This window comes from Microcaecilia unicolor, chromosome 4, assembly GCF_901765095.1.
Source record: "Microcaecilia unicolor chromosome 4, aMicUni1.1, whole genome shotgun sequence".
Lineage (NCBI taxonomy): Eukaryota > Metazoa > Chordata > Amphibia > Gymnophiona > Siphonopidae > Microcaecilia > Microcaecilia unicolor.
In genome coordinates, this window is record NC_044034.1 from 139485362 (window position 1) to 139498617 (window position 13256).

Sequence of the window (13256 nt, forward strand, 5' to 3'; positions counted from 1 at the left end):
TCTCAGTCATGCTGATTGTTTGCATAGCTAACCCATGCACTCACCAAACCTGTTTTCCTGATATGATATGGACGTTCAGGCCAGTAGCAAAGGACAAAGGCTTCTCTGGATGCCTGGACATAGGGAAATCAGTCAATGAGACTTTCTTCCCTCATCTACTCACCACCATGCAGGTTCTCAGCAAACAAACAACCCCCCCCCCCCCCCAACTTTCCAGTTCTCATCTTTTATAATAAACTCAGATGATGGACCTCAATGTGAAACTCCACCAGGGCATCTGATGATGTAGCAGTAAACAGTCCAGTGAGGAAAGTTTATTCAGACATCTTATCAGTTTACCAATAGTCACTTCCAATAGGTTCACTTTGCATCCCCCTTTTCAGAACCTTTCAGTGGTCCACTTCATCACTCTTATTATCTTACCTTGGGGCACTCTGGGCTGAATATCTTTCTCAAGGATCTGGGTCAGACTGGCCTCTTACTTCTGCAAATAATGGCTGAGCAAATGCAAACATTATGAATGCAAACTTAGCCCTGGTTTTTCATGAATAGGTGAGCCTTTAGAGGGTCCTACTCAAATAACAGGACGTAAAAATAACATCCAAAGGTGAATTTACAGGGAACCAGGTAAGCCCTGTGTTCTATCACTATATAATCATCTCAGAGTAATATGGCTCCCCTGTCTTCCATTTTAAAATCCTATCTTAGCCTAGGTATCCCCCGTTATCCCATGAAATCTTTAATAAATTTCATTCCCAACAGGAATTCCTTCTCTAGTACCCTCCATTCAGAAGTCCTTTGTAAGGTTTAAAAACATTGTTAAAAACTCACTTTTCTTTCCCTGGCTTTCCCCAATGGGTAGAACATGGTGTTAACCAAAGAGCGGCATGCGATCTCCTATACTCTTGATTCTATCTTCAATTTTAAGCCCTTCTCTAATTTGTTCCTCTTTTCTTTCTCTGGTCTTTTTATTTTGTCCCTTTTCCTCTGCTGTATCAATTTTATGGAGTTCCTTTCCCTTTTTTATGATTTTATTGTAAACCACTCTGATTATTTATCAAGCACCAAATAACCTAAACCAGTGGTTCCCAAACTTTTTTGGTTCAAGGCATCCTTCGTGTCTGAGCAACTTTTCGTGCCCCTCCCCCCCGGGCCACACAGGTCTCCATCTTTTTCTCTGCACAAATATAACAGTGCTAGGGTGTCCCTATAACCAGCCCCTCCAAATGACACACCGATTATGATTTATAACAAATTACTATGCCTATGAGAAGTTATTCGGTTATTATACGTTCTCTGTGTATAACTATATGCTACACAAGCTGGTATGTTTGAAAATACAAGTGAGATTAAATAAAAATGCTACCAGCAATAAAGAATGACAACATGGATGCAGCAGCTCATAGGTTGGTTTGCTAGCTTTGTTTTGAATGGGAAAGGGAAACAGAAACTGACCACCTGGCTTCAACTTTTTTACTTCATCCCATCTCCTGTTTTCATCCAACCTCCTTGTCAGCAAAAGCGAGGCCCGAAGGCCATCTGCTCTGTGTCCGCAGTGGCCGTGACAAAAAAAAAAAGCAAGCACGGGGCCGCAGTAGCCTTCAGGGTTGCGCTGTCAGCTCTGCTGGTCCTCTGCCCCCGCTGATGTCAATTTCCAGTTCTGGGGGCAGAGGATCAGCAGAACTGACAGCACATGCTTGAAGGCTGCTGCAGCCCCGTGCTTGCTTTTTTTTGTTGTTTTGCCGCCACTGCTGTTTGCAGTAACGGTTCAGGTGGTGGCAGGAGGGAAGTCGGGATTTGCCATGGCACCCCAGAGAGTTCTCTGTGGCATACCAGGCTACCGCAGTGCACAGTTTGGGAACCACTGACCTAAACTAATTACGACATAAAGAAATACTTTATTCCTTTTTGTTTTTAAATAATAACACAAGTTCTTATTTTACTAGTTAGTTTACTGTAATGTCCTATGCTCAGGCTATTTGGCTAAATTAATAAAATGTCTCCAACTGCAACAGAACATAGCGGCTAAATTGTCTTGTTTAATCTACACTGGCTCCCAATTGCAGTTTGTATACATTTTAAATTATGCATGCTAGTTCATATGATTGTTTTGGAATAGCTCAATCTTGCATGTCACAGTTGGTTTAAAAGACCTTCCTTCAAAAGAGCATCTCACTCTAGTGATAAAATCAGAATTAATTGATCTTCTGTGAAAAATGTAAGAGATAAGCACATTTTTATCGAGTGGCCAAATCATGGAATTGTTACCTTTGCGTATTAGGTCTGAACCTAATTATATGATTTTTTTTCTTTTGCTGACAATTAACACAGCAAATTTAAGGAAGAATAAAGAGTCATGAATGCATAATAAATGATCAAACAACTCACATCACATACCTCTGCATCACTCAGGGTTTTTATTATGCTGGCCCTATTATCTGATAAGACAACATGAACTTGGCTTTTCTGAATATACTACTACTACACCAATCTGCCAGCATTTCTGAGAGTTTCAACTAGGCGAGCTCCTGTGTGACTTCCATGAAAATACTCACAATGCTAAATAGCACACTGTTGCTGGGATTCATCATTGTAAGTCTTATTGCTCACTAGTTTTAAAGGATTCAGTTGTGTTTTCAGAAGTCCATGAATCATTGGTGAAAAAAATTCTTTTAGCTTTAGTGGTTCAGATACTGAGGGGAAACCTTTTAAATATATATATATATATATATATATATATATATATATATATATATATATATATATATATATATATTTATTATCTAGACTCTAGCATTGATGTTAGCTTTCTAAAGCCATGGGATATAAAACAAAAAGTGAGGAGAGTGGATGAGGACACCAACAATTATATATTTATTCACTTAAAAAATAAAAAGTTAAAAAATAATAACAATGTACATAAAAATGACCCGACACTGCCATGTTTCGGCCCAATGGCCTGCCTCAGGGGTCTTTGTAACCTCGGAAGATGTAACATGGAATGTGTACTCCAAGGGAAATAACGAGACACAATCCTCTCAGGTCTCCTCTCTTCAAAAAGATATATATGAAATATATATTAAAAAGCAGAACGAACTTGTAATACTCCTCTCCGAAGAGATGTCCAGAGGCCTAGCAGGTGCATGAGGCTATCTAAGTTTTAACTGGTTTTTCTTCAAAATTAAAATTGCTTAAGCTGAGCTGACTTTCCAAGTTCTTATTTGCACTTCAAACAAGTGGTCTCTCACATTTCATCAGCATGCTTTCATATTTGTTGTCATGTTTGTGCTTTACATAATTAAATTATTTTGCAGAACATAGAGTATTGGTATTAAGTTTGATGCAGGTAACACTACACGAGATCCAATCACTGGAGAAGAAGCAACAAGCTAATACATTTCTATTAAGTCTATATTTCGCTGAAACTCAATGCAGAAAAAAGCCCAATGCCTAATACTCACCTCTCAACATAACAAGAACAAATTCACCACCATCAATACACCAAATCTGAACCTTCCAATCTCAGACACCCTAAAAATTCTTGGAGTTACCATCGATCGACACCTAACACTCGAGAGCCACACTAAAAACACTACCAAGAAGATGTTCCACTCAATGTGGAAATTAAAAAGAGTAAGACCTTTCTTCCCAAGGAATGTTTTCAGTAACCTAGTACAGTCAATGGTGCTCAGTCACCTAGACTACTGCAACGCGCTATACGCCGGCTGCAAAGAGCAAATAATCAGGAAACTTCAAACGGCCCAGAACACTGCAGCTAGACTCATATTTGGTAAAACAAAATATGAAAGTGCGAAACCTCTATGAGAAAAACTGCATTGGCTCCCATTTAAAGAACGCATCACGTTTAAAGTATGCTCCCTAGTCCACAAAATCATTCATGGAGAAGCGCCAGCCTACATGTCAGACCTGATAGACCTACCACCCAGGAATGCCAAAAGATCATCCCGCACATTCCTCAGTCTACACTTCCATAACTGCAAAGGTCTAAAATACAAATGAATGCACGCGTCAAACTTTACATACTTGAGTACACAGTTATGGAATGCAATACCGCGCAACTTAAAATCGATTGATGAACTAATGAACTTCCGCAAACTGCTGAAGACCTATCTCTTTAACAAGGCATACCACAAAGATCAACCAATGTGAACATACACAACTCCTCTACATATATTCAGCACTGTCTTATAATATCTGCTTGTTATATTACTAACATGTTTTCTTCATTATCATGTTGACCAATGATCCTTCTGTAACACTAAATGTCTATTTTCTAATATATTTCCACTATTCATGATGTATTGTAAGCCGCATTGAGCCTGCAAAGAGGTGGGAAAATGTGGGATACAAATGCAATAAAATAAATAAATATTAAAAATTCCCTACAAAAGAAAACCTTTAGAAATGTTTCAATTGACCTATAAGTTTCCTAGTTTATTCATTAAAAACAATATATAAGAAAACAAAATTCAAACAAAACAAACAGAAACCTTGTGTAGTGATAAAATGCAAACACAAACAGACAACTTAAAAACATATGAGATTTAACACAGAAAAGATAGAATACGATAACTGGAAATGACTAATTGGTTTTGTTGAGAGGAACGTAATGTTCGGTTTGGACAATATGGAATTAGAAGTCACAAGAGATTCAACAGTTCATTAACAGATAAGATTTTGAAGACTAGTAACAGAATTTCAAAGGTAATGCAATACGTCATAGGGCGCCAATGTGCATCTTTGAGGTGAGACGTGACATGATCAAATTTCGTAATCTTAGTTATTAGTCGGATAGCTGTGTTTTGTATAGTCTGGAGACAGTGCATTTCTTTTACTCTAATGTCTTGATAAAGGGAATTACAGTAATCCAGTTGTGTTATCACCAAGGAGTGAACTAGGGTATTAAGTGCAGATGGGGATAACAAGGATTGTATGGAACAAATTAACTGTAGTTTGTAGAAGAAATATGAGAACAGAAATCTCAGAGTCTACAAGAACCCAAAAATGCAAACTGTATCCGTCTGAGGGACCAGAAAGCCCGAGAAAAGAATGGGAATGGGCAATTGTGGGTTTACTGCTCTTGAGAAAAGAACGCATTTAGACTTTGAAGGGTTTAAACACCAGATGATTATCATGGAGCCAGAGTTAGAAGGGAAGCAACAAAGATGTTGAAAAGGATTGGGGATCCATAAGAAAGCAATGCCTTGGCCACTTCTATCCAGAACTTTGTTTATCCATTTTCTTTACGTAACCTTTAACAAATAAAAGCCCAAATTATTCCACTTAAAATAGCCAAATTTACACAAGATGAAGATTTGCTTTGCAAAACAAAGGTCAAACTGGAAATAATAAAATATACAGGAAAGTTCGCACTTGCCCAACACAGACACCGGAGAATCCCATGCAGCCCAAAAATCAAATGCATCAACAGAACATATATACACACAAACACACACATACTATGGGGGGAATTCTATATATAGTGGAAAGAGAAACTTTAAATGGGACTGCCTATGTAGTAAATCATTACCTATCAACTTATGAATGTGATTATCTGCATTCGCTGCTGCTTGGATTTGGCCTCTAAGAACAGTTGCTTTTTCAGCTGTCAATGATGGGAAACCATGTTGAGAGAGAGAGTTATTAGCCTCAGCGCAGATCTTCTCAGCCATCATGGCCAGAGCTTCTGACAAATTAAAGGAACTGAAAAGAGAAAGAAAAAACATACCTGCACATCTAATTAGGATTCAATTTCCATATCTCCAAGTTTACTTCATTGATTGTATTTATGAGTATGTTTGATCATTTCACTATTATTAGGCTGTTAAATTTGGAAATGTTATGTCAAGCTACACCTGCTATGCACTACCTTGTGTGTATCACTTCATAAAGACAAATTCCAAACAAATAAGTAAGCATTCTATATAAACCTAAAAGGTCATACACCAAATACTATCAGAAGGTTTTGTTCTAGTGCAAAAAAACAAAACTTCCAACTCAAACTTGAATGTATGCTGTATTTGTTTCCAGTGCTAACAAGTGTCTATCAGAAAATTGACTAGAAATCAACAAACTGTTTTCACTTAGCAACTAAACTAGAGTGAGATCTGTCACTCTGCAGCATATGTACTAAGCACTTCCTGTATGGACAAAACTTCTAGGATAGCTGGCCCTCTATTCTCTAGTTTCTCTAAGAATTAAAGGACGATCAATACAATTTCAGTCACAAACAAAACACAGAAATATAAAAGATTAAAAAAAAAACCCCATACCTACATAAAATCAGGTTTCAATATCAAATCAGTGTTCAATATGTAGAAGAAAATGGAAACTTAAAACCCTGCACTAGAAAAGGCCAGGGTAATACAAACAGGCATTAAGAAAGCAATAAAATATAGTTTACCTGATTGTCAAAGACAACTTGAGGGAAAATTTAGAACTGAAAATAGACTGCCTGAGAGGAAAACAATGGTGTATTATACGCAACTCTGCATGTGACAAAGTATAAATCACTTTCACCCAATTACTCACGGAAGTTGCATATCTGTTAGTAACACTTTGATTATTGTTTTTATCTTGTCCATAAAGCCTGATAAACTGGAAACTGCTGTACCAGCTGAACTGTGTATGACCAAAAGGACTGTGGCTATGATTGTGAGCTGAGTCAGTTCTTGCTGCATTTCCTGAAACCGTGTTTGGTCCATTAGCACAGTCTAGATAGAAGAAAAAAATACCACAAAAGACTGAGCTGCCAAGAAAATGTTAAATGTTAACCAAATTAGTATTCCAGTAAGCACAGTGTACAAAGAAATCCCAATACTCTTCATCAACTATATTGCATTTCTCATTCCTCACACCAAGCACTGTCTCCTCGTAGGTAAGAGATAGGAACTGCTTTGGTTTTTTTTGTGTGTGTAACCTAAACATAGACAGACATCAACTAATACCTAGCTAGTACACAGCAACACTGGAAGAAAACACTATTGGAAACTATTAGGAATCAAGGTTTTTCTTAGTGTGATGTGTTACACAGAAGAGAAACAGAACCATATGTCCTCATTTAAATATTATGGAAACAGAGGAACATTTTGGAGGGACAAAGTGATTGGTCATATTTAACAAGCAGTCGTCACTTGTGCTTCCTCCATAAACCTGGAGATAAAGGCCCCGAGGTTAATACAATGTCATATGCATATCCATGCAAGCTTTTATTTACACTATGTATTCAGTGCTGAAAATGCCAGAATACCTCTCTATGGATACTTTATTCATATGAACTTATTCCTGCCATTTCTCCAGAGTTGTTACCTTGCCCGTCTACCCCTAGCAATCTGTCAAGCCATCAGGTGCTATTTTACCCTGCATGCTCCAGACTGGTTAGAAACTAACAGAAACGGAATTAGGAAAGAAACAAAATTCCTCTTTTTAGAATTTGCAAGCATTCAACTGAAACCAGTATTTTTTTTTAACATCTCAACCATGGGATACTACTTCTAAAAGTTCATTTATGATAGCCCATATCTAAAAAAAAAAAAAACATAGGAAGAGCCGTAACACACACACGAGGCTGAATGAAAATCAATACATACTTCAGGAAACGGTCTGTGGCTATGATCCCATTTCAGCAGCTTAAGATAAGCATGATTTTGCACGTGGAGAGGACACAGTGCCGGCGCTGCATCGTCGGAGGAGGAATCTCTACAGCTCTCTTGGCTAAGATCACCGACAGCTTCCTGTAGCCACTTTGTGACAAAGTCAAGGGAATCTACACAAAACAATATTTTGTAAGCAAACACTTCCCTTTCATGAATACAGTGTTTATAATTATTTTGTTGCAGGTGGTACTTGTTTATCAAAATATTAACATGAAATCATCTGTCACGGCAATAAATGCAGCATGCCGTATAAACGCAATGTGCTGTGCTGCCAAGTTTATCAAAATACTAACACGAAATCATCCATCACAGCAATAAAGGTGGCATATGGTATAAATGCAGCATACTGGGCTGCCCAAAGCAGCTATTTTGAACTATATAAAACATTACATTCTATCTAAAAATGAAACTTGAGCAATAGCTATAACACCTTCCACAATTACTAGCATCTGCAGCATTAAAAAAAAAAAAAGCAGTTCTGTTAACAGAACACTCTGTGGCAAGTGAAAAAAAAAAGTTACTTGGCTGCTTCTCAATAAACTTTTGAAATGTCTTCCTCTCATATTCCACAGACTGCTGCATTAAATGTGGCCTGATGCTACTGATAGCAAAGTTAGCCATGTCCATTTTCATTAAGTCTAATACAGAGAAAAGCGCCCTGCAGAAAGGAAAAGAGAGAATAATAAGCATTCACACATACCACTCATGCAGGTATAAAACTAACATAACATTCTTTTTGGGTTGGAAGTACTGGAAAAGTTGGACCTAACTGGTTCACTTGTTACTACATGTAGTGCTCAGCTAGATGGACCTTAAGAACTGCCACACTAATGTTCTTATATTCTGCAGGCATGTAGTAATGAATGAAGAGCTGACTTGGGGCTGATGGATTTAAGAATTTTACCTAGCAACCTTTTGAAGTAAGCTGAACAAACACGAGTTCCCCCTAAATATTTTCTCCATTTGAAAGACAAATCAAAATGTAGGAACATCAACCAGAAATTAGATGATTACACTCATGCTACTTTTCTACTTTCACTATGAAAATGTTTTATTTGCTACCTGGTATGAACTGCCCTGTGTAGCATTTTATTTCCATCAAGAAACTTAACTGAACTTTGTGAAAAACCTCTCTAACTGTCCCTATTTTTAAAGCATTCAAACTGAGCTAATTTTCAGTTAAGAACTTTCAAAATCCATGTATCTGACCAAAAATGAATCACAATACAGTGACATTTGTTCTGGTAATTTCTTTTCCCTGATTCAAGCTAGGCCAGATGAATTAAGTTTCCCAACCAGCAGATGGAGGCAGAGAACATGAAGCTTTCAGTAACGAAACATGAACATATTTTTAACAAGTTATCAACCACAACCCTAAACAGAATCCCATCTCTCTGGGCAACCCCCAAGGAAACACCAAGTCTGACTCAAAGCTTGGTGATGGGGGGGGGGGGGGGGGGGGGTCACACAAGAGTAATCTGCAAACCCACTATAAATGCTGGAAAATAAGAAGACTAACCTGACGCTTCAGTCTTCTTAGCTTAGTCCTGAACTGGTCTAGCAGGAATCAAGGAAAGGAAATGAGCATGCAAGAACAAATTTTACCTCTCTTATCATCCTGCTAGACCAGTCCAGACTGATGGGATGTACTAAAGATTTGAAACACTGGATGTCAAAACGACAAGACGGCCCCCAAGAATTGCTTGCATGAAGATGTCATTCTCTCTCATGCAGACTGGGAATTGCTCTTGCCTGGAAGCAGCCTCTAAACCATCAGGGCATTTAAAGGTAGGCCTGGGGAAGGCCTTCGGATAGTGTGTGTGTGTATGTGGGGGGGGGGGGGGGGGGGGGGGTTGGCTGGCCTAGCAAGACCCGCAGGCAGAGAGTGGTCGTGGGGGAAGTTTTGGTCAAATGTACCGACTGTTCTAAGGAGTGAGTGTGTGTGTAGTAGGGAAGGTGAGGTAAGAAACAGAGACAATGTCCAGGTAGGATATGGGTGGGAGGGAGGGGAAGAGGGGATGGTTGGTCCCCGACACTTCCTACTCACCACCCCTACCTGAGCTTCTGTGCATTCACCAGGATCGAGCCTTTCTTTCAAATATCTCATTCCACCTGTCCATCTGCTGGAGGCAGAGAAATACTGAAGAGTTTCAGGGTTCCACCACTCCTTGTACTGGTGAAAGTGCACTGAAAATCTGGCGTTGTCTGCCTCCATTTGCTGGTTGAGAACACAGCCTATCAGTATGGACTTGTCTAGTAGAATAAGGAATTTATGGTTTAAAAGATTTTTATTGACAGAAAATACACACACACATAAACATTAAGGGGCCCATTTACTAAAGCTTAGCATGTGCTAACGAACATTAGCATGTGCTAAGTGCCACGCAACCCATAGGTATAAAATGGGATGCTAAGCATTTAGTGCTTGCTAAGCTTAGCATAAAAGCCCTTAAAAATATATGACATTCTAAGAGTAATAATGTGCTTAAATTAAGGATACACCGTTTTCTTTTTCTAAATCTATAACATGCAGTCATTTTAATTTATTACAATTTCATGTGCTCAGATTATTGATACATTGAGTGAATATTTTTGACAAACTGTTTTAACATATTTGCTTTTAACAAGGTTATGTTATTTGTATATTTATACCTTTTCTTGAGATTTTATAAAAATCGATGCAGCTGGTGACGTTTCTAATATGTTCATATTTACTGCCTATTCCTCTACTCTAGGTCTCTGAAGAGTTCCAGTATTTCTCAACTGAAATTTTTAGTTACTAAGGGGTCCTTTTACTAAGCTGTGATTAGGCCTTAGCACGCCCTTACAAGGGTCTTTCCCGCACACTAAAACATTTTTACCGCAGTCATAAAATTTCCGATTTTCTATTTTTTGTATTAATGTTGCCATTAAAAAAAAATTACTACCTACAAAATGGGTGGCAATAGGGCTCACACAGTATCCTAAATAGTAGTAGTATCCATGCACTAACCAGTTAGCATGTGATAATGTAGATAGGGCAAGAAGACCCACTCTCCGCCTCAGACATGTTTTTAACATTTCATAATTACTGAGCACGTCCTGCAGTACTCCATTTTTTTGCTGCATTAGGCGTACATTAGCGTCTAACGCAGCTCAATAAAAGGGCTTCTAAGACTGCACAATGTACATACTTCATTAAATCACACCAAAAGATAATCTATCAGAGAAGCATTGAAGACAGATAATATTGTTAACAGTTGAATCATATTTTTTTTTCAGATAGGCTGTATACATTTTCTTCTTTATTTAATGATAATCTATGCTTACTGTTAACAACCTTTTATTGCTAGTAAGCCACACTGAACCCAAGCCAGTTTGGGATAATGTGGGGTATAAATATCATCTCTCTAATAAATGAGCTGTGACCGACGTGCCACGTATGTGCAGAACAGTGCAGCTGTTCTGCGCATGCGTCACTACACCCACTACGCCGCCGCTACCACCCTTCCAACCCCACGTGGTCGACGCCGCAAGCACTGCACCCTCCATCACCCTCCCCGAGGTCGCATCCGCCGGAGCACATACCTCCACCCCCCCTCCACGTCGCCACTGCCACACCCCTCCTTGAAGGGCCCAAAAACTACGCCACCGTTCCCACACCTACACCCCCACAAGGTCGCTGCAAAACCCTCCATGACACCGTCCCCGCCCCCCTCCGTGCCGGGCCCCCTGCACTGAAATGACAACATCTCTCGCCTACGTGTTAAAGTGCTGCAGATCGATGCAATGTCACTGCAGGGGGGCCGGCACAGAGGAAGGAGGGAGCAGCGGCGAGGAGGGTTGCTGGACATGGAGGGAGGGCAAGGGAAAGAGGAGGATTGCTGCACAGGGGGAGGGTTGCTGGACATGGAGGAAGGGCAGGGGAGAGAGCAAGGCAGCCAATGGGAATGTTGTGTGGGTCCGCAGCGGAGAACAGGAAACCACAAGAAACAACAAAGGACATGGACACCACTACGCCGCCACGCAAACGCCACTGCACCGGACGCAAACTAAGCGGACGCTACCGCTTCAGATGTAAAAGTTTTAGTTAAAGAGACATTAGAACAAGGTAAATTAATTGAAGGATCTAATGCTGTTTACACAAAGCACATAGTATATAAAAGTGTACTATAGACATCACCTCACATTACGTTCATCAACTTTTAAATTACATTTCAGAAATAAAAGATCTTGCCCGTTTTAATGGGCTTAACGGCTTATAAATAAATAAAACATAAGAACTGCTATATTGACTTGGACCAAAAGGTCCATGAAGCCCACTGTCCTGTTCCAACAATGATCAATCCAAGTGCCAATATCTGTAAGGATCCTAAAAAATAAACCCCGTTTACTAAGCCATGCAACAATGCCGACGCAGCCAATTCAAAATACATGGGCTGTGTCGGCATTAGCATGCGGCTTAGTAAACAGGAGGGTAAAATAGATTCCATGCTGCTTACAACCTGGAATGGCTTTTCCTCCAGAAACCTCTCCAAACCTTTTTTAAACCCAGCTATTTCAACTGCTTTTACCACATCCTCCACTACCAAATTCCAAGTTCAAATTCAGCTTCAATTTATTTTTGAAAAAACGCAAATCAAGGCAAAATGTCTAAGCAGAATTTGAGAGTATTTTCTTATGGAAATAAGTGTTTTATAGAATAGGCTCATATCAGGATTCCTGGACATACTCTGACATACTTATATTAATATGAAACCAGCTTGACATAATATTAAACCAGCTTCTGACCGCTGAGAACTCCCCCCTCCCCTTCAGGAATCAGTAAGGATGGCAAAATGGACCAAATGGTGTTGAGCTGCCTGCTAGCCCTGTGTTTAATTACTCCTGTTCCATCTGGGAGCAGAGCTCTCTTTGAAAACAAAAGAGGCCAGACATAGAGGCTCCATCACTAGGGACCTCAAAGAGGTACAACCTGTGAAAATGCTCACCTCTCCTGACTTCAAAGAAAGTACACTGGAGTTTGGCTGGGAAGGAAGATAAGCTTTTGATCTCTTTCTGTTCTGGAGGTTCTGAGGGAGAAATACTTGGGGCCACAAGGCAACGCCAACACAGACCAACACAGTGCAGCCTAGTAAACAGGGGGATTAGTGTTCTCCCTCCAGTTATTAAATAAAATTTGATCATGTTAGGATCACATTGCCAACAGGCTCCCTCACCGTCACCTCTCACACCAAATCCTGTGTTCTGCTAAGGGCTTTACCTCTCTGGCATGTCTTGATGTGATGTTACCTAGTCAATACCGAGGTAACTGAAATCAACTATTTTTATTCTGTTGCCAATTTTGTTAGTTTCTGTCTGTAATTCAATGTCTGCTCATTCTATCAGTAGTACACCTCTACCACTATTTTCTTCTCTTTACATATGGAATTTCCATTCACGATTCCATGTGCACTTTTATTCTATTAGGCTCAATGCCTTCTTTAACATAAATTACCACCCTGCCACTAATTGGATCCACCGTCATTCTGACATAATTTATAACCGGTATCAGTGTGCCAGTGGTTATCCGCCTTCCACCAGGTGTCTGGGATGCCTATT

General features: G+C 39.5%; 1 protein-coding gene across 4 annotated transcripts in view; it reads right to left on the reverse strand.

Moving 5' to 3' along the window:
• The window catches only part of TCP11L1 (t-complex 11 like 1), a 38687-nt gene that overhangs the window by 4926 nt on the left and 20505 nt on the right, over window positions 1-13256 (reverse strand). For all 4 annotated transcript variants that reach the window (XM_030200640.1, XM_030200639.1, XM_030200641.1 and 1 more), the window contains 4 exons: window positions 8198-8334; window positions 7611-7786; window positions 6553-6734; window positions 5552-5724 (listed from right to left, as the gene is read on the reverse strand). In XM_030200640.1, the coding sequence (XP_030056500.1) occupies window positions 5552-5724; window positions 6553-6734; window positions 7611-7786; window positions 8198-8334 (668 nt within the window). The remainder of the gene's footprint in view (window positions 1-5551; window positions 5725-6552; window positions 6735-7610; window positions 7787-8197; window positions 8335-13256) is intronic.